The sequence below is a fragment of the Takifugu rubripes genome, chromosome 21, assembly GCF_901000725.2.
Source record: "Takifugu rubripes chromosome 21, fTakRub1.2, whole genome shotgun sequence".
In the NCBI taxonomy this organism is placed as follows: Eukaryota; Metazoa; Chordata; class Actinopteri; order Tetraodontiformes; family Tetraodontidae; genus Takifugu; species Takifugu rubripes.
This window is the reverse complement of record NC_042305.1, coordinates 16,421,890-16,440,154: the sequence shown is the minus strand read 5'-3', so window position 1 is coordinate 16,440,154 and position 18,265 is coordinate 16,421,890. Positions and strand designations below refer to the sequence as shown.

General features: G+C 45.8%; 1 protein-coding gene across 3 annotated transcripts in view; it reads right to left on the bottom strand.

The window, feature by feature from the left end:
* Positions 1-18,046, bottom strand: part of adamts3 (ADAM metallopeptidase with thrombospondin type 1 motif, 3) — a 73,491-nt gene extending 55,445 nt beyond the window's left edge. For all 3 annotated transcript variants that reach the window (XM_029829799.1, XM_029829800.1, XM_029829801.1), the window contains exons 1-4: positions 17,700-18,046; positions 17,361-17,382; positions 13,780-14,210; positions 274-430 (exon numbers count right to left, since the gene is read on the bottom strand). In XM_029829799.1, coding sequence (XP_029685659.1) covers positions 274-430; positions 13,780-14,210; positions 17,361-17,382; positions 17,700-17,759 — 670 coding nt within the window. In that variant the 5' untranslated portion in view covers positions 17,760-18,046. The remainder of the gene's footprint in view (positions 1-273; positions 431-13,779; positions 14,211-17,360; positions 17,383-17,699) is intronic.
* Between the last annotated feature and the right edge of the window lie 219 nt (positions 18,047-18,265).

Below are 18,265 nucleotides of genomic sequence, written 5' to 3'. Positions count from 1 at the left end.
GCAAACGGGCTGCAGATGTTGCTGCTTGGTGAAGGTGCACGTGTCCATTTGAGGCCAAATCCTCAGAAAGCTTACGCTGGATGCTTTTGCGACTTTTATTTGGCATTTTAAAGGCTCAAAATCTTTTGATATTCTCAAAATAAAAGTAAGGGAAAGCCCAGATCCACTGCTTTAAGGACTCTAGATCCCTCAACCAAGTGAATGAATAGAGTTTATCAGATGAAAGTGTGCAAACATCCGTGAGACCACCGCTCCCACCAGGATGAATCCTACCTTGCGCCTGGTAGTCCACAGAGATGTCCGATGGGCCCCGCAGGAGAGCCGACCTCCGGTAGACCAAGTGGACTCTACCCCCGTCCTCCAGGTCTTGAGTACCTCTCTCCAGCGGTTCGATGAAATATTCATCTGAGTCGGTGCGGATCATCCCAGCCTGCAAAAGAAATACTCAACTGAAAAGGTGGAAGGGGTAAAAAAAATACCCTGGAGACTCTGTTAGTGGAAAAGGCCACGCTCCATTATGCTCAAATAGCAGAGAATAGAGTTTTAACCTTGCAAATCCAGGTAGCTATTACACATTCTTGATATATATATAAAAAAGTAAAGCAGAGTAAATACAGATGGCAGCAGGCTGATAAGAGTATAAACTCTGTAACAATCTGTCTGCAGATGTTTATCATTGCGGACAGATGTGTCGATGTAATATGAAACAATTTCACGGCCCTGTGCAGAGCTTTTGATAGCTTAGATGTATTTGCTAGCGACCCTGTCATGTTTTTCTGACCATTTGTGCAATTTACAATCTGTCTGAAGTTATGAGCCGGTAACGCAGCCAATGCAGTTGGAGATCAGGAAGCTCCACCTCATTACCTGGACCCGGGAACAAAATTTGTTCTCTGATGGTTACCTGCCTCCCTCAGATTTCCTGCAATAGGCAGAGAGTCATGCCTGTACTTAATCCAGACGCAGAGGACAGCGATGTACAAAAAGCCCATCAAGCCCAAATCAGGTGTCTGCTGAAACATGAACCCTGTGACCCCCAGAAGCCTTTTCAAGCATCAAAGGTTGCGAAGGTCCTCCTGAGACGTGTCTGATGCAGATAAGACAGGGTTGTGCAGTCATTTCCTTCTGATTAAGGGCTCTATTGCATTAGTGCTCTATGATCATGTTCATCCATTATTGAGAGTTTCTGTAGCTGGAAAAGTGGCATAAGTGAGCACCTGTGGGCAGTCCGAGCCAATTCTCACACAGCTTCAGAGCGACTCATTCAGTCTACCCGCAGCGCTCGAGCTCCCAGACGTAACATCGCTCCAGCCTCCTCAGCCAACACTCCGCTGGACTCGGCCCATGTGGACACACTGAACTCATTTCCAGCTCACACGGTGCTCCAGACACTCTTCTCACTCAGTCTGTTTATGTACGCCACTGGCTGACATTTCAATTTAGTTTGTTTCTTATTCAGGTTAATGTGTAACATCGATACTGTGTGAGAGTACCTGTTGGCATTAAAAAGCACATTAATTCCACATTTATGTCCTCAGGTGTGCCGCACAGAGGCTCCACATAGAATTAAATAAAAGGTTTAAGCATCCAAATGGCCTTTTCCTTGGAAAAACAGCTCACATCCACTGTCCAACATCAAAATGCCACCATATTACCCTCTTGTTTGAAACCTTTAAAGCATTTTGATGGGGGGAGACATCACAGGAAACCTCACACACATGCACGTGGACACACTGGACTGAAAGAGTGAAAACCAGCACAGAGAAAATAACCGTCGCAGCAGGACCAAAGGCACTCAGCAAGATCAATCCAGGTCGGGGGTCTAGCTCACTACAGAGGACCGAAGGTTCAGGCTGTGCAATGATGCTGCCGAGAAAGATGTACACAGCCGAGTCCTGAGGCCATCATTTAAAGGGAAGACATCCCTAAAGATGGTGGACAACTAACAAGCTAAAGTCCTGTGAGACAGCTGGAGCCTGACATAGAAGGTGGCTAATCAATGAGAGCCGGGTGCAAGTGAGCAGCCACAGAAGACAGTGAATCTAACCTGACAACAGGCACTCGGGTTGATGAGGCCGTCTGCATCCATCTACTTTAAACGTGATAAAAGTCAAGACTTCGATTGTAAAACACATAATGACACAACAAAGCCAGGGAAGGAGCTCAGGAAGCACCGCACCAGGAACCCGATGCTAGAAACAATATTGAAACTAAGGGACAGAATCAGTGACGCTGGAATGTGTCTCGGCTGAGAGGTGGCGGGTAAATTGTCAGGACACGGCAGGAGGGGGAAAAGATCACGTTTTATCTTCACCCAAGAGCTGCAGAAGGGAATTATATTTGTTGAAGGCAAAGACAAGGAATTTTGTGAATTTATGTTAGAATAGCTACACAGGAACAAGGTCATTTATAACATTTAAACTCCCTTGTGGCTGCAAATGGAGAACAAATAACAGGACTTTGTTTCACCTCAGGAAAAAATGCAAAATTCCCATGATTCCCCCGGCTAATTTTATGACATTATCTTCGACACATGAATGCAGGGCTCAGAAAAACACAACAAAAATGGACAGGTTGGTATTTGGTTGCCCGTCTCTGTGCCACTGCAATTAGGTGACAATGTCTCTGATTGCCTGAATGAATTGTGCTGATACGCCGGTAACCACATGCTGTCTGGAGGCAGGGTGCATCGGTGTGACGCTCACCTGAAGGTGGAGCGGCTCTCTGTTACCTTCTCTCATGACTAGGCTCTCATTATTCTCCTGAAGACCGAGCATCCAGCTGTGAGCACGATGCTCAGAGGGAATAAGTGTCGAAACCACATTTGCAACAACCCACCAGGTCCCAGAAGGTGTATGGGAGCAATCAGTTCAAGTGAACGCCTGAAATAGATCAACTTTCTGGAAATACGGCGCAAGATTTTTTCGAGCAATACCTTTATATGAGCAGGGCCAGCGCTAAAATTCATAAACAGACTGGTGTCAAACTGCTGCTGTTTTACCCAGAGAGTGGCTGACTGATTGGGTTCATTCATAGTGTTTGACTTGGAAGGAGTTACAGAGACGTTTCTTTGGTGTTGCGATGCGCCCCTGGTGCGTCCGTTTGTCCGGCGTCTTGTCCGCCTATAAAATCTTCATTATGGAATGGCAGCAAAGCCAGACAGAGTGGACCAATGCTGACGTCGAGGCGATAATAGGAACAGAAGCTCGAGTGGAACCGTGAAAATTAAGAAAATGCTTGTTTTTCTGAGGATCGGAAAAGGGATAATAACCTGCACCAGTAGCAGCAGCCTGCTGCTCATGGCTGTGGCTGTAAATCAGAGCTAACTCAACCCCTTAAGTTCGAGTCACAAGCTAGCTTTTTCAGTTAAACACACAGCATACATAAACGTAAATAATGGCCACACATTAATGGACTCTGAAATATTAAAAACTTCCCTCTCACGAGGCAGATTCATTAAAAAGTGGCCGTGCGCTGACTGCATCATCATATACCAAAGATCTGAGTCTGCAGCTCACAATTAGCGTTGCCTCAAATCATTATTTTATCATCCTGTGCAGGAGACGCCAGAACCTGCATCCTTTTATGAGAGTCACTGACAGCACCTTTGAGATAAGGCACTTGATAATAAAACGCTGCCCGGATCCAAATCCCCGCGCTCGTGCAGGTACGCCGGGCGATAGACTAGAGGCCTATTAACGTCCCTGATGGGAACGTTTGGGGAATTGTGAGGGTGCAGACGAATATGACGGATGTTGGCAAACTGTCAGATGGATAATTGGGCCGGCTGTGACTCACTTGAGCACTGCTGGTTAATTTCGAGCAACTTCTGAGGGGTTGAAAATAGCACCGCCTTGTTATGCTGTGACAGTGCGAGCCGGCGGCGTCGGCGTTTACTGAGGAGTCAACCTAATGAGACTGGGTGGGTAAAGTCACTCGGAGACTGGTGCCACCACACCATCTTTTCATGTGCAGAACATATAGATACATGCTACAAATTAATATAATACATGTATTTAATAAGTGGTGATTACAAGGTGGAGGTAACCAAACTCTCACTCTCAAGCCCCTTCAATAAAGTTCAGAGTAAAGAATGCAGAATAAAGAGTGAATCGAGGACAGCTGATTAAATCCTCACTGCCGAGTGCTTCTTCAAACTGAGCTAAAAAAGCTGTTCGCACTATTTTTGTCCAAAAATAAAGATAAATAAATAAATGGGGTTTTTTGCATGACACCCACTTAGTGCATTGAACTTGACCTTCTGACCTTTTGTCCTGTTTAATGTCTCTCCCATTTCTGTTCACGAGTTCCTGCTCACGTGTCTCTAATCTCTTCGACGTGCTGCTTACAATATGTGCTCCATCAGCCTCAGATCCTAAAATGAATCGTCCACGTCCCCCCAGTTTGCCGTTCTGAAACAGGAAACTGGTCATTACCCCTCCATTATGCCCCATTATCCATGTTGTGATAAGTGTCCTGATCTTTCCTGTTCATCACTGCTCCACAGTCACCTGGGCTCAGGTGAGGAACAACACACAAACAATCAAACCAATGGGGATTCTTGGATTTCTTTTCTTTGCTGTCCAGAGTTTTTCCATCAACTGTAGAGACTGGAGCTGTGCGTTTTAGCGACATTTTTCAGGGGTATTTTGTTTCATTTATTTGCCTTTTAGGATCTAAATTCCATGATTGTGATTCATTATTACACCAAATTAGACAGAATTTACAATATTTCATTTCTCTGAATCTGCTGGACTCTGACCTATGGGTCACAACAGTTTCTGACGTGTTCTTGGTCTTGCTTCCTCTTCTTTTCTCTCTTTCTCCCCTCGGGGGGGGGGTTCCCCTCTAATCAGTTTTTAGTCTCGGCTTTGCGCTCTGAAACAGCTTTTATTGGTTTTACTTTAATTTGAGTGCGGCCACTTCCAGATGCCATACAGTTGCCATCCTCCATCACCCTGACAAATGAGCTGTAATGAGCCAGAACTTTACTAAAGTCAATGATCTCCAACTCGGTGAACTTCTTTCTTCTGTTTCAGACTGCTCAGAGCCACCAACACAAAGACGGCAGGATTTATGAAACACAGACATAAACATCCTGTAAAAAACTGATACAGTGGGACATTTTCTTCAATATATTGGAACCATTTAGTTGCTTGTTTAGATGGTTCCACCATTTCTGCCTCGCCGTGGTCAACGGTGATTTAAGGTCACCTTCGCTAGAGAAGCTTAAAATGTAAAATTTAAAAGGAGCAATTTACCAGAATGGGAAAGAATCAGGAAAACCACTCAGTATTTGTTGCTCTGACAAAAAGAATAATCACATTTGTCACCATCATAGCAGTCATCCAATTAAAACCTGTTCTTTGAATGATCGCCACAAAACATCACATTATAGAGCATAATCACTTGCTTCAATCGCCACTCAGTATTAAGTGGCGAGTGCCTGACATATTGACTCTGAACACAACCATCAAATGACAGATGAAGAGTACTGTGTTCCATCAGCTTAATATCTCCCACATCAGCTTCAGCCAAGCAGACATCCCCCGTCTGCCAAAAATAACATATGGAATTCGGCTGAAGGGCTCCAGTTTTTTGAAAACAGCCTCCTTCAGTCTAAACTTCTTAAGGAGTCGCTATGAACGTGCTTTCACTCAGAAAAAAAAAAAGAAAAGTGAGGTACTTGAGCGGTGAAAAAAGGTCTGAATTCAGCCAGGACACTGCCACCTTTCAACCTCGGTGTTGTTCAAAGGTGTGTTTGCGTTCAAAAATGTGAGCAAACCTTCGTCATCATTACCTGCCATTTTCATCCCGGACCTTTAAAGAAATCTGAAGGGGGGGATGATGCACAAGTTGGGATTTAAAACCATTTCAAGGATACAAAATAAATGGATTTAACTGCCTACAAAAGGGCTGGTTTGCCATCACCGTTGATGAGCCTGGTGCATGGAGAAACCGTTGTGCAGAGTCAAGCGTAGGCTGCACTCACAGGAACAATATAAGAAGCTGATTCAGTTCCGTCTTTGTGCTCGTGGCCCGCAGAGGCCAAACATTTGCAGATGGGTTCGAGGGAGCTGCGAGGGGTCCACGCTTCACTTAAAATAAAACCTCAAGCCAATGAATGGCTCCCAGTGTCCGACTGCAGCGACAACAGAAAATGTGGGCTCCCCCTCGTATTTATACAGGTCCTAATTAAAAGTTTCAACACAGAAATATACATATATATATATTTATTCACTTTTTTATTTTTTAAAGTGCTGCTACAGCCAGACCGAAGCGGCACTGAAATGAGCCCTTAACTGCAGAGAAGAGCTGAAGGAAATAGATTTGCTCCTCCCCTCGTGCGCCTCAAACCATGTACCCAAACAGCAATGGGGTCAAACCTCTGCAAGAAGCTTCGGCTGGGTCAACAAGGAACATTAAGGACTATCAGTGAATAAAACTCTTGTGCCTGACTTCAGTTTGCAAGGGGAACCCTGCTCGCTCTCTTTTCCTAATCAAATAGGATATTTTCTTTGCTTCCCCCCCCACACCATGGCAGCTCCAGATATGTCAGGAGCTGTGGACTTCCAGAATGCCCTTTTGTGTCCCTGAGGCCAAAAGTTTAGGCGACCGAACACACCACGCTCTGAGCCAAACATTAGCATGTCTTATGGGCTCATTTTGTCACTCTTCATGAACCTCAGCATGGTAAAGGTCTCCTCAGAGGAAGGTTAGCCAGAAGGGCCAGAGGAGGAAGAGGCGTATTTTAGTTCCTCTGTCCTCCACCTGTGCAATCTTAGCTTTGGGACCCATCGGCCCTTTGACGTGCAAACAAGCGACGCCTCACCCGTATTGGCCGGCGTCAGTGTTTATGCAGCACGACACAGATTCGGAGGGTCTAAGAGTCTCAGGCCAGTGGCAAACATAAAGGTCGGTGTCACCACTCAGCTGTCTGGCCAGCGCCATTCTGCAGTCAGCCCTACCTCCCTGTCTCTTCTCATTTTATCAGGCAGGCCAGTCCTGACAGACGGACCGTGCCAAAGAAAAGAAAATTCCCCTTCACGCAACAAAGGATGAGAGGAGGTTTTGGTTCCGGCTGTCGCATTTCATGGAAAGAAATGAGTGAGAAAAAAGCAGAATTTCATGGCTGCTTAAACACATTTCAGGGCAGTTTACAGTTTGGTTTGTTGAGAAGCTGAAGTCATTTAATCAGGACACATGCTGCAGACAGGCCTGACAAGAGGATGAGAAGCATCGTTCCTTAGAGGTGGGACATCGAGATGTTCCACAGCCCAGGTCACGGTCCAGAAGGTCAGAGGTCTTTCGAGACGTTTCATCCAGTCCAGAACCCGAAGCAGTAGGAACTGTTCCTCGGCTCCAATCGCTAATAAGCCATAAACATAGAAGCTCCTCATATATATCTCCAACTTACAAAACCAGACACCAAAAACGTAGGGAGTTATGACCCGTCCAGAGTCCAAAAGTACTGCACGCATGAGAATTCCTCTTTGGCCTATCTCATTTTCTTTTCAGGGTAATAAATCCACAATACCATACTGTATATGCAAGATAGGAAACATCAACACTGGGAGGAGGAAACGCTTTGAGAGAGCAGGGATGAATTAGTCATGAGAGGAGGATGAGGGAGGACAGTGCCGACCAGATGCTGTCATTAAAACTGAATGATCAGAAATAGCTGCACAGAACCAATATTTAAAAAAAAACTGGGCAAAGATGGAAATAGCTAATGAGACCAAAACTAATGTGGGCTTCATGCGAGTCACATGCGGAGGATGATTACAAATTTACTGCATAGATTTTAGGTCTAATCATTCTTCCCAATCCCCAAAGGGGAGTTTCTGGAACACATGGTTCACAGCGCTGGAAATAAAAGATGGTTTCCTTTGGTTGGGACATGCTTTGAACAAGGTGATACAGAAAAAGACAAGCATCAGTCCTTTTCATGTTGACATCAGAGCTCATTCAAATGAGACCGCAGGGAAACAAGCGTTGCCGTGTATCCACGTCGTTGTTTTTTGGGAGGGCTGTTTTTCTTAATCAATAATATCCAGACAGTTGGATTGTGATAAGTATTTTATCAGAAAATCTTTGATTGGAGTCAGCGTTTGCCAAACACTGCTCAGCCTGGGACACGAGCGCTTTTGTCAAACAGCTCAGACTGCCAGACACACGAAAACACTAAATAAAGCTGCACACACAAGCCTAGAGGAACGCTGGCACCATCTCTGTAGATGACGCTCAGAATACAATTTAATTTGCTAAAACAGCTTCACTTGCTGTTTCTCAATCACCCAGCTGGACTTCTGACATCCTGTCCCACCTTATTTCACCTGCACTTTAGTCCTCCAGAACCAAAGATCACTTAAAACTGATGTCTTTAACCAATAATGCAAAACCAGTAAATGTGACACATCAATGGGCTAACGGGAATAAAAAGTGTCATTCCCCTTCCATTAAGGAATCAAAGCCTTAGAAAATGTAGCACATAAAGTTGCAGGAAACACAAGAAGCCGTGCATAACAGGCCACTTTCATCTTCACTGCTAAATTACCATACTGCTGCTCCTGGTTCCACCGACAGGCGTGCACGAAGAGCATCTTCTGCACGGCCAGGCAAAGATAAGGCCTCCCCCTTCCCCTCCTTCTCCCCTCCTCACTGCCGCTGCTGTCACAAGGGAAGTATCAGCCTCATAAGCAGTTAGCAGCCGTGCAGGCTGAGTGTTCCAGTAAATTCTTCCAAGCAGTAGCTGGACTATAATTAAGAAACAGTAAAACACACACCTAGCATGAGCTGGGGCTACCACTTGAGATCAAAGGCTGCCTCCTCCGCCACGTTTTTTTCCCCGTTTCCCCATGTTTTTAAAAAATCGGTAACCACTGTTTTGCAAGCGTTTGATCTCCAGAAGTCCTGCACACCTTCCTAACAAATTGCGTAGAAAAGATTGTCTTGTTTTGCCAGCTCAGCAAGGCTCTGTAGCAGCAGGCGCAGGACTCCAGGAAAGCGTCTTTTCATTCACTGTTTTTCTCATTAAAAAGAATTAACTTTAGAGGAGCGGCCAGGATCATTTTCTTTTCCCTGTCTTGGAATTTTCTGTTGTAATTTAGTCAGGGAATCAGGGAAAAAAAACACTATATTGAACCCGAGTCTTAATCAATCACCATTCATTTATACTGCACTTATGAATTAACAAATAAGGTCATCAGTACAGGCCAGTAAGGTTATTTTTTCTTCTTATGATGAGCAATGTTCAAAACACACTTCTGTTCACTATGTGAAGACATACCTTAAAATAGCTCCCTTTAGCAGAGTGAAATCCAATATGGGATGTGGGATTTTTTTACGACTTAGATTTTCTCAGATTTGGGCCGTTTATCAATATATATGTAAATTAGTAAAATAGCCATTGCGGACACAGAGCCAAGTTAAGTGGAGGCGAAATGAAAAACCGTCCTGGGAGGCCCCAGTTTGAGGGAGGAGGGTCTCCAACCCTGAAAGTTTTGAAACTAATTTTCACAAGTGAACAATAAAAATGAAGAAAGGGACAAATTTGACTGTACGGAGGAGGTGCGGGAAGGTCAGACCCTCAGCAGGTAAACTGCTGCGACCGCACTTTTAGGGCTTATGCAAAAAGACCTCACACAGAGACGGCACGGACACTCGGCCCAGAAAGAGCGAAATCAGGTCGCCTAAGAGGGAAAACGGATCAGAATTCTAACACCCTCAGCTCTGGACTTTATTAAAAGAAGAGAAAGAACTGGAAAATCCTGGAGGACTCAGGTTTTTTGCGTCCATCTGCAGTGGTTCAAACTAAAATATCAGACAGTTTTGGTAAGTTAAAGACAAAAGCCAAGGACAGGATGTAAATATTTAAAACACACTCAACCCAAACACCTTACAGGGAAAAGAGGAAGAAGATGGATGATGGATGGACACGCAGCTCAAGTTAAACCCATTTGTGCTAATCTGAGAAAACAAGAGGCAGTAAAATTCCATATATGATCGGCCATTTTGCATGCCAGCAACAACCAGAGTGGAACTAAAAATAACTTTATTAATAAATGATGTGTAACCTTGGATCAGGAGTTCATCGCTTCATCGGCCCTTCCTCCTTCACTTCTGAAAGGATCAAATCCTCGTGCGATAATCTGCTAGAGGGCTAGAAATGCAGCAAGTGCGCTGTTATTTCTAACAATATTAGTGCGTCTGCATCTGGTGCAGAGTTCTGCACATCCGAAGCTCAAAGAGGAGCTCGGTACCAGGCTGGGCTCAGTAGGAAGGACTCCGGTGCCAACACCAAGCAGGGCTGAGAGCAAGAGAGAGAAACGCTGAAGCAGTACCCCCTCCTGTGTGTAGAGAGCCTAATTAAAATATAAATTTGAACCCTTGGACATTAAGACATTGAAGACAACAAATCGTGAGTGGTAATATTATGTGGGTCTCCACTATCAGCAGCAGTCACAGCTTGTTAAAACAACAGTGGTTCATTTCTGAGCTACGTAAATGATAACATGAGCTTTTGTCAGAGAGAGAGAGAGAGAGTGTGTGTGTGTGTGTGTGTGTGTGTGTGTGTGTGTGTTCCGTCGCTCACTGCAGGTGTGACCTGAGGTGGTGGAACCACATGGGGAGGCTGTGATTGTCAGGCAACAACACAAAGTTTGAGCGCCGGTAGCAGCAGCTCTCCAGTCTCCCCACAGAGGTGTGAATATTTTTTTGTGGGATTTGTCTGTCCGTGTCTGTCAAACGTCTGGAATTGGTAGAGAAATAACCAACTGCACCAATTAAAGGCTGTCGGGCTTCATATGTTGCTCAGACTGTGAGGCAGACACTGTAAGTGAATCTTTCCATTCATCCAAGACCAAGAAGAGCTTTGGGAGCTCTGTGGGGTCCAGCGACAGGGGATCGAACCGATGCCCTTTGCTCCACTGTCATTAGCACTTCCTGAATGAGCCCTAAACTGCTGACCTGCTGACCTGTAGTGGGTGCTGGGACAGACCCAAACACACCCCTGACCCTGGGAAAAACTGTTAATTAGCTGGAAATTCAGTGTTTGCTCCGTCGCGTCACTGGAGTGAAAAAGCTGAAACAGTTATAGAACCCAGCAGCAGAGACGGGACCCAGATCATGCCTATTGTTCTGGGCCTGAAGCGGGACTGCGCAGCTCAGTGGGGCAACGAGGAGAGTGGAGTTTCATTGGCAATAATTAGTTAGTTTCAATTAATTAGTTAGCCAGGAGGTTTTCTGGTTTTAACCGGTTTGTGCAAAACGATTGTCGCCTACAGTTGAAGAAATTGTTCTCAGCTTTTAGAAGCTGGGGGGGTTCATATTTTATTTAAAAAAAATGCCTTGCGGCGTCATTCTGTGGAGAGGTGAGCTGCTCAGTTTATGAAAATCTGCTCCCACCAGCTTTTAAAATGCAGGTCAATCTCAAACCGCTCCTTCAACCTCTGCTGCAGAGCGACCTCATCAAAACGCCACGCTCCCACGCCTGCCTGGGAGGACCTCTGTCTTCCGCTGCTCCTTGTTAGCGGCGCTTCACTGGCGAGAGAACAAAGTGGAACCCTGCAGAGTGTTTCTGTCCGAGCTTCATCAAGAAGCAGCAGCGACACCAAAACACCCATAGAGACATTAAAAAACCATCAAAAACCAGCAGAAACCACCCGAAACAAAGCATTTTTAGACACTGGCATCAACCTTTGGCTTGGGAGCATCAACACAAACTGTCCACAAATTCTGTTGTTCCCTCTGCGATGCCAGACCGAGCCATCTAAAGCGATACCACATGTTCAGAACGAGAGAGTGATCATCTGACCGATCACAACAGGCTAGTCAATACCTAGCTTAAAGCAAATAGGTCAGCTTCTGAAAAGAGTCCCTTTTGTGATACAAAGGATCAACCAAAGTTCGGTCACTTCATATCCAACAGCAGGATAAAGTACAGGGGTTTATGTTAGGGCCTGTGAGGTGCAGGGAGCATATTGCATTAGAGTTAGGGACTGTATTCTCTTTACTTTAGCTGTCATGACTGGCCACTCACAGGCCTGCACTCACCCACCCACTCATACAAAGACAGAGTTCTGCCTAGGACACACAACCAACCACACACATGCACTGAATGCAGCTCCAGACCTCTATGGGGGTCAGTCAGTACGTTTACATGCACAGCTACACACACGCTATGCTCAGAACTGGACTCGTCGGACATCAGTTCTTGTCCCAGTTTACATGCAACTGAGAGAAATCTGATGGACACATGTCCTCCTCCTCAACACAGGGTAGTGATACGCAGCTTTCCAGCCAGGTGATATGGCATATTTTCCAGCTGACCAATTAGATCCCATAATAAACACCTAGAGGCTGGCAACAGAGGGGCATTTTGAAGAACAGGAAGGTGGATAATTGTACAGATTTGTTCATCTCACGTGTATGGTGCGCTATACTTTTCATGGAGATTAGATCGACGTCCTCCCGCGTGGTCATGACCGGCCCTCTGGGTTTCTGTTCCAGGGTCATACACCAGCGCGGGGGCTGTGCAGCACACCTGTTGTCTAGCTTAACACAGATTCAGGCGTATACCTGCTGGAGAAAATCTATTTCCATTCGCATTATCTGGGCGTCTTAGTTGGATAAGGAGGAGTTCCACTTTAGTGGGACTAAAACCTTCACATGCCCTTCAGTTGTTCAGTTATTAAGGCAATAATTCGTTTTTTTCAAGTGCCATGAAAACATCCCGAGTATTTGGGTCGAAGATCCTTGAACTGAGGGGGCCCGGGATCGAACCAGCAGCCTTCCCTTTACTGAAGCGACAGTAAACATCCCGTGTGAAGAGGACGCGACCTGCGATGTTCTGGGCTGCATATGTGAAGAGCGCTGAGGCAGATTTCTTCTAATTATGAGTGAAAATGTGTAGCGGTAGATTACACCTGGCAGAACTATGTTCTGTGTGTGTCAGGTGACCAAAGTGCTGCAGTCGTGCTTCTATATTTACACAGCTCATATTCCCAGCAGACCTAGAAGGACTGCAGACTTAATGGAGGCAGTGAACCTGGAGAAGGTCTCTCTACAAAACAGCAGCTCCTGGAAAACATGACAGTTGTTGAGAATCATGTGATAGTTGTGCGTCTCGATGTGAAGTGTTTGTTCGGAGGCAACAAACGCCCCGCACTATCTGATTAGCTTAGCATTACCGCGCGATGCTTCGACTGTTGTGTTGAGACGCCGTAAATCTGCCTGCAGGGCGTCATAAATATGAATTAGGACTCCCTCCTTAAAAAATTGGGTTCCTCGTGCGGAGGAAAGCTCAACAGAAAACGTCCCTCAGAGCTCTTGAAAGTTGGCTTTCTCCTCACTGCGGAGACGCTTTGTTGGCAGATACTCAAAGATTCCGCCCTGCGTCGTTTCCCAATTACCGCTCAAGTGTTTTACGAGGGTTGAGGGTGAGCGCAGGACTTTTGTGGAGTACAAAAGGAACTCGTGTTTTATGTCGGGGAGCGCTTGGGGGAAAGTCCTTTGGGTTTTGTTGGAGCAATGGTTACCCACTCATCCGTGATAGAGTTTTGTACCAAAACAATTCCATCTGCCTACCGTAAGAATATCTCCTGGAACAATGTGTTGTAAACAACCAACAAAAACGTTGAAAGGTGACACAAAGAAAGACCACATTTAGGAGTTACGGCCATCTTAAATCTATTAGTGCCAGTTGATAAGGTCATGACACTTTTATAGAGACAAAAAAAGAAAACATGGGAAGAAGTGGGAGGTGGGAGGAAGACTCACCAGCCCATCGCAGTTGTTAATGGCAACCGAGGCCCCGGGCACGTCTGTGATGTCACCAATGAAGGTGCAGTCTGTCTTGAGGAGCTCTCGGTGCAATATCCTCTCCGTCCCAGTGGCAGCTTCCGTCTGGTTACCTTCACTGGGATCGCGTCCGGTAGGTTCCGTGACATTCCCGTCAACCTCATCGTGCCACTCCACCATGGCGCCCGGCGCCACCAGCCTGCTGTTGGGCCTCAGACGGAGGTGGAACTCCTTCCCAAATGCGGAGATGTTGAAGAAGAGTTTCTGATCGGGGGCGGCGGAGGGGGAGGCCTCCCTCTTGACGCGCTGCTTGTGGGTGGCGGAGAGCAGGTGGGAAAGGTAGTGTCCGTGGGAGTCGGTGCTGAAGGGGGTGACCAGGCTGTATTCCTTCAGCCGGTTCCTCAGCTGGTCTGCAAAACAACACGATGAAACATGAATGGGAGATTTTCTGGAGGGAGTTCCTTAAAAAAAACACACATGAGGTGTAAAGATGCCAAAACTGTCCACAGGCATCATCTTTTCAGCAGTTTAGTATGCAACAAAATGCTAATTTATTGATTCAGGCTGTGTGCAGAGCCCTGTTTCCCATAACTGATGTGTGCAGGCAGAATGGGCGACCCCAGTCTGTCCTCTGTGCTCCTCCTTTAAACTGAATCTGTCATCGCCATCCTCCCTTCCATATGTTCCAGATAAGGTGTTGCCACCGTTTAATGTGTCTAAAATAAATTCCTGCTGCGAGAAAAAGGAAAAATGCGTCCTGTTGTGCGGCGTAATGATTCTGGTCCTGGCATGCTCCTTCATTTGCCCTCGGGCCACAGCCTAATTTGCGGTCAGCTCAATTCTGCAGCGAAATGCGAGCGTCTATAAACCTCACAATCTGAAGGATGTTTCCAGCCGGGAGCTCAAAGTGCGTTTGTTGGTTCCGGTCGGTCGTAAAAACGCGCCGTGAATATTGGAAACCTCGTAACTGTTGACACGACGGCATTTAAGAGCGTGTCCACGGTGAAACCTTAAATTACACGTCGGGGGAAATTATACGCTTTACAAGTGAGGCCAGATAAGACGATATTTAAGGTTTTTTTTTACAAAACAAATCACGCGTATCTATATATTCTGAATGACATTATCAATAAGATAGAATTTAGCTGAAAGCAACAGTGACCGGCGTTGTCAGGCGTCTCAAAATGAAAGAAAACTGCAGACACGTGTCTGCAGAAAGATCAAAGGCTTTTTCTTTACAGGGCAAATACCTCAAAGCTAACATCCAGTTAACTTTACTCCTTCTGCAAACACCAGCGACCTGTAGGTGCTTGATAGCAGCATGCAGAGTTGTGCAACTGCACGCTAACATATGTTTAGATAAGAATATATTTCTCAGCTGCCAACAAGATAAATTTCGAAGGAAGAAAAATTATACAGAGCCGAGAGGCTCTGACGGGAGTCTCAAACTGGCCGTGCTAATTAGGGAGCATATGAAGGGTCGGGATTTGCTGCCTAATTCTCTAGAGGCCCGAGGGGCCGATCTCAAGAGCAAGTCCTACTGCTGAGAAGAGAGAGCTGACAGCTGTTCCAGCATTAATCAGCCACTTTGATTTTTCTGGAATTCTTTTTTTTTAATTTGTTGCAAGAGTTCCAAAAACCGCAGTGTTTCCCATTCATTCACGTTTTTTTTTTCTGTCTAAATACCATCAGTGGCATTGAAAGCGTAAAAGACGGTTTAAATAGACCTCAGAGGACTGGATCAATGCTTGATGGCAACATTCACAAGTCGCTCGCAGGTATTGATCCACAGCTTGCAGCCAAAAAAAGAAAAAAAAAAGTTTACCTTCTTTGTCTATAATTGATCTGACGACTTAGAGAAGTTGTAACTATGACGGCGTGTCTTCAGGGACACCGTTGCTCACAGTTGGATAGAACACAGATATACAGTACAATGACCAGAGGGACTGGAGTGGACCTCCAGGCTAAACCTGGCATTTTTCAGGAATTTCACCCTGTCACCAGAGACATTTCCCATTTTATGCCACTAACGCACAACAATACTTTCACACTAGCTCTCATTTTTCTTTTTAAAGCCTTTTAATCCATTCAAAGCATGCTTGAAAGAGAAGAACAAAGCCAGAATAGCGCCCCCCCCACTTCTTTCCCCTTTTATGGAAATAGTAAAAGGAATATTTCTGCACACCTATGCAAATGCCTACATGCTGCATGGTTGAGATAGCATTTAAATTAGCATGCTTTTCAAGGACAGGTCTTTTTTTTGTCTTAAGAGGTTGAGCACATAACTATGGGGTGAGAAAGAACAGTATTACAAAAATGTTAATGAAGCTTCGTCTCTGCCTCCACTCACGTTACCGGAACCACTTAAAGACAGTGTACAATGAACAGAAGCTCTGGTCACCTACAGAGCATGTAAAGATCAGGAAGAGGAAGGTGGGGCGGCTCCTCCAACCAGAAGGAGTCCCTGATCTTCACAGATGTCAGATTAATAGCCGTGAATGACAAATATAGCAAACATTCAAATAGATTTGAAACACAACAGACTGCATAGAAATGAGCTATTCTGTCACATGGGATCCGCCCACATGCTCCCTGGTCTTCACGGTCACCTTCAGGCCAACAGGACCCGGTTGGTCACCTGATAAGCACTCAAGCTGCTATAATACAACGTTTGGAATATGGAAGATCTGGATGAATAAGTGAGCGGGTCTGCCTCTTTCTAGCAGACACACGCTCCCGCCATCACCTGTCTACACGCTGGATCAATAATTACATTTGGCAGCGTGCAACACGCCGTGTCCTATCACTGATACTCGCAGCAATCACTTACTATGTTTTCAATGTTTGGTGATTTAACTGTCCATTTTTCACCCACTGGGGAACATTTGCAGTGTGTAGTATCACGATCTGTTGATCATCAACCAGACACTGTGCCAGGTTGTGCTTTGTTGATTTCACAACTGCTATGTGAACGAAGGCAACATTTTCTGACTAATGAGCGCCAGTAATTTGTTTCATAGATGACAGCGATCACGAAGAAGTAACAAAGTGGCACTTTCAGGACCTAAACTCCCAAAAGAGAGCGAGTGGGAGGTGAAAATTAGGAAAATCTTGTTTTACAGGGCTGATAACGGCGCCGACAAACTTCACCGACAAGCAGGCAGCTGTGATTTTGCTGTGTGAGGGCCCTCAGGAGATAAGAGCGGGTGTAAAAGGATCCTACGTGGACGCTGTAGCAGCTCACTTGTTTCTTAACCTCAGAATAGAGACCAGATGTGCTGGATTTGGAAGTGGAATTTTCTTTCCTGTATCACAAAGCCCTCAAAGCAACATGCTCAAGTCATAAAAATGTGTGTGTGTGTGTGTGTGTGTGTGTGTGAGTGTGTGTGTGTGTGAGGGAAGGCTGGGGTAGGGGTGAAGACAGGGCTGCATTAATACTCCCCTCCCATTCAGAGCCCAGAGCACCAGGTTTAATCTGAGATTTTCATCATGTGTCAGGAGAAAAACCCCAACTTTCTGCACGTACAACCCCCCCCAAAAATGAAACTGACAGGACTTACCCTCTCTATCTACTTCACCAGCCTGCAAGAGGAGAGAAAAAGCTCGTTAAAAGCGGTACAAGCCAGGAGGAAATCATAACCTTCAGAGATGTCCTGCAGCAGCCTGAGCCGCCTGTAAAACGGAACAAAAATGCCTCTATTTTACATTCCTTATGTAACAGGGTGAAAGCATGCGTGCGCGGGGTCAACGCGGACTTCACAGAAGCAGCAGTTTGCGCATTCAGAGGCGTAAAAGTTTGGAGCCTCTCGGAAACCTGTGGCTGCGGCCAACTTTCTACCGCTCGAGCGCGCACACACGAGAGTAAAAGTGAGCGAATGTGGAGCCGAACGGGCACTTACCTTATCAGCTGAGGTCAGGACAAATCCTGCAAGCAGCACCGTTAGTGACAGGACAGCCATCACGAGTCTTAGCTGATTAACTTTATCCAAAAAAAGTGGAACGGTCGCTGCGCAAACGGGACGCGACTCATTCAAAAAAGAAAAAGAAAAAAAAAAATCAAAGTGGACTCAGCCTGAGTTAAAAATCAAAACTTGTTCAAATGTCATCAAAGCAGGAGTGAGGCGAATGGCGACACTTTTGTCAGTCAGTGTTTGTCTTTTTTTTTTCGTTTTTCGTTTTTTTTTTCTGTTCACTGAGGGTCCACAGAGATTCTTTTAGGTGTGTGTTGGGGGGACTCGGACATCCCCGCTGCCTGTCCGGACAGAGCTGCAGTACCGACCTGGCATTTGGGTTCCGTCTAAATAACGCCAAGGCCAACCCTGCGTGACGTCAGGGCGCCTTTTCCTGGAGCCCGGACACATGGAGGAGTAGAGGGAGGAAGAGGAGGAGGATGAAGAGGAGGGAACCCCGCCTCCCCATTCCAAGACTGGATAAGACACAAAGTCTTGGAGTCTGCAGTCGGTAT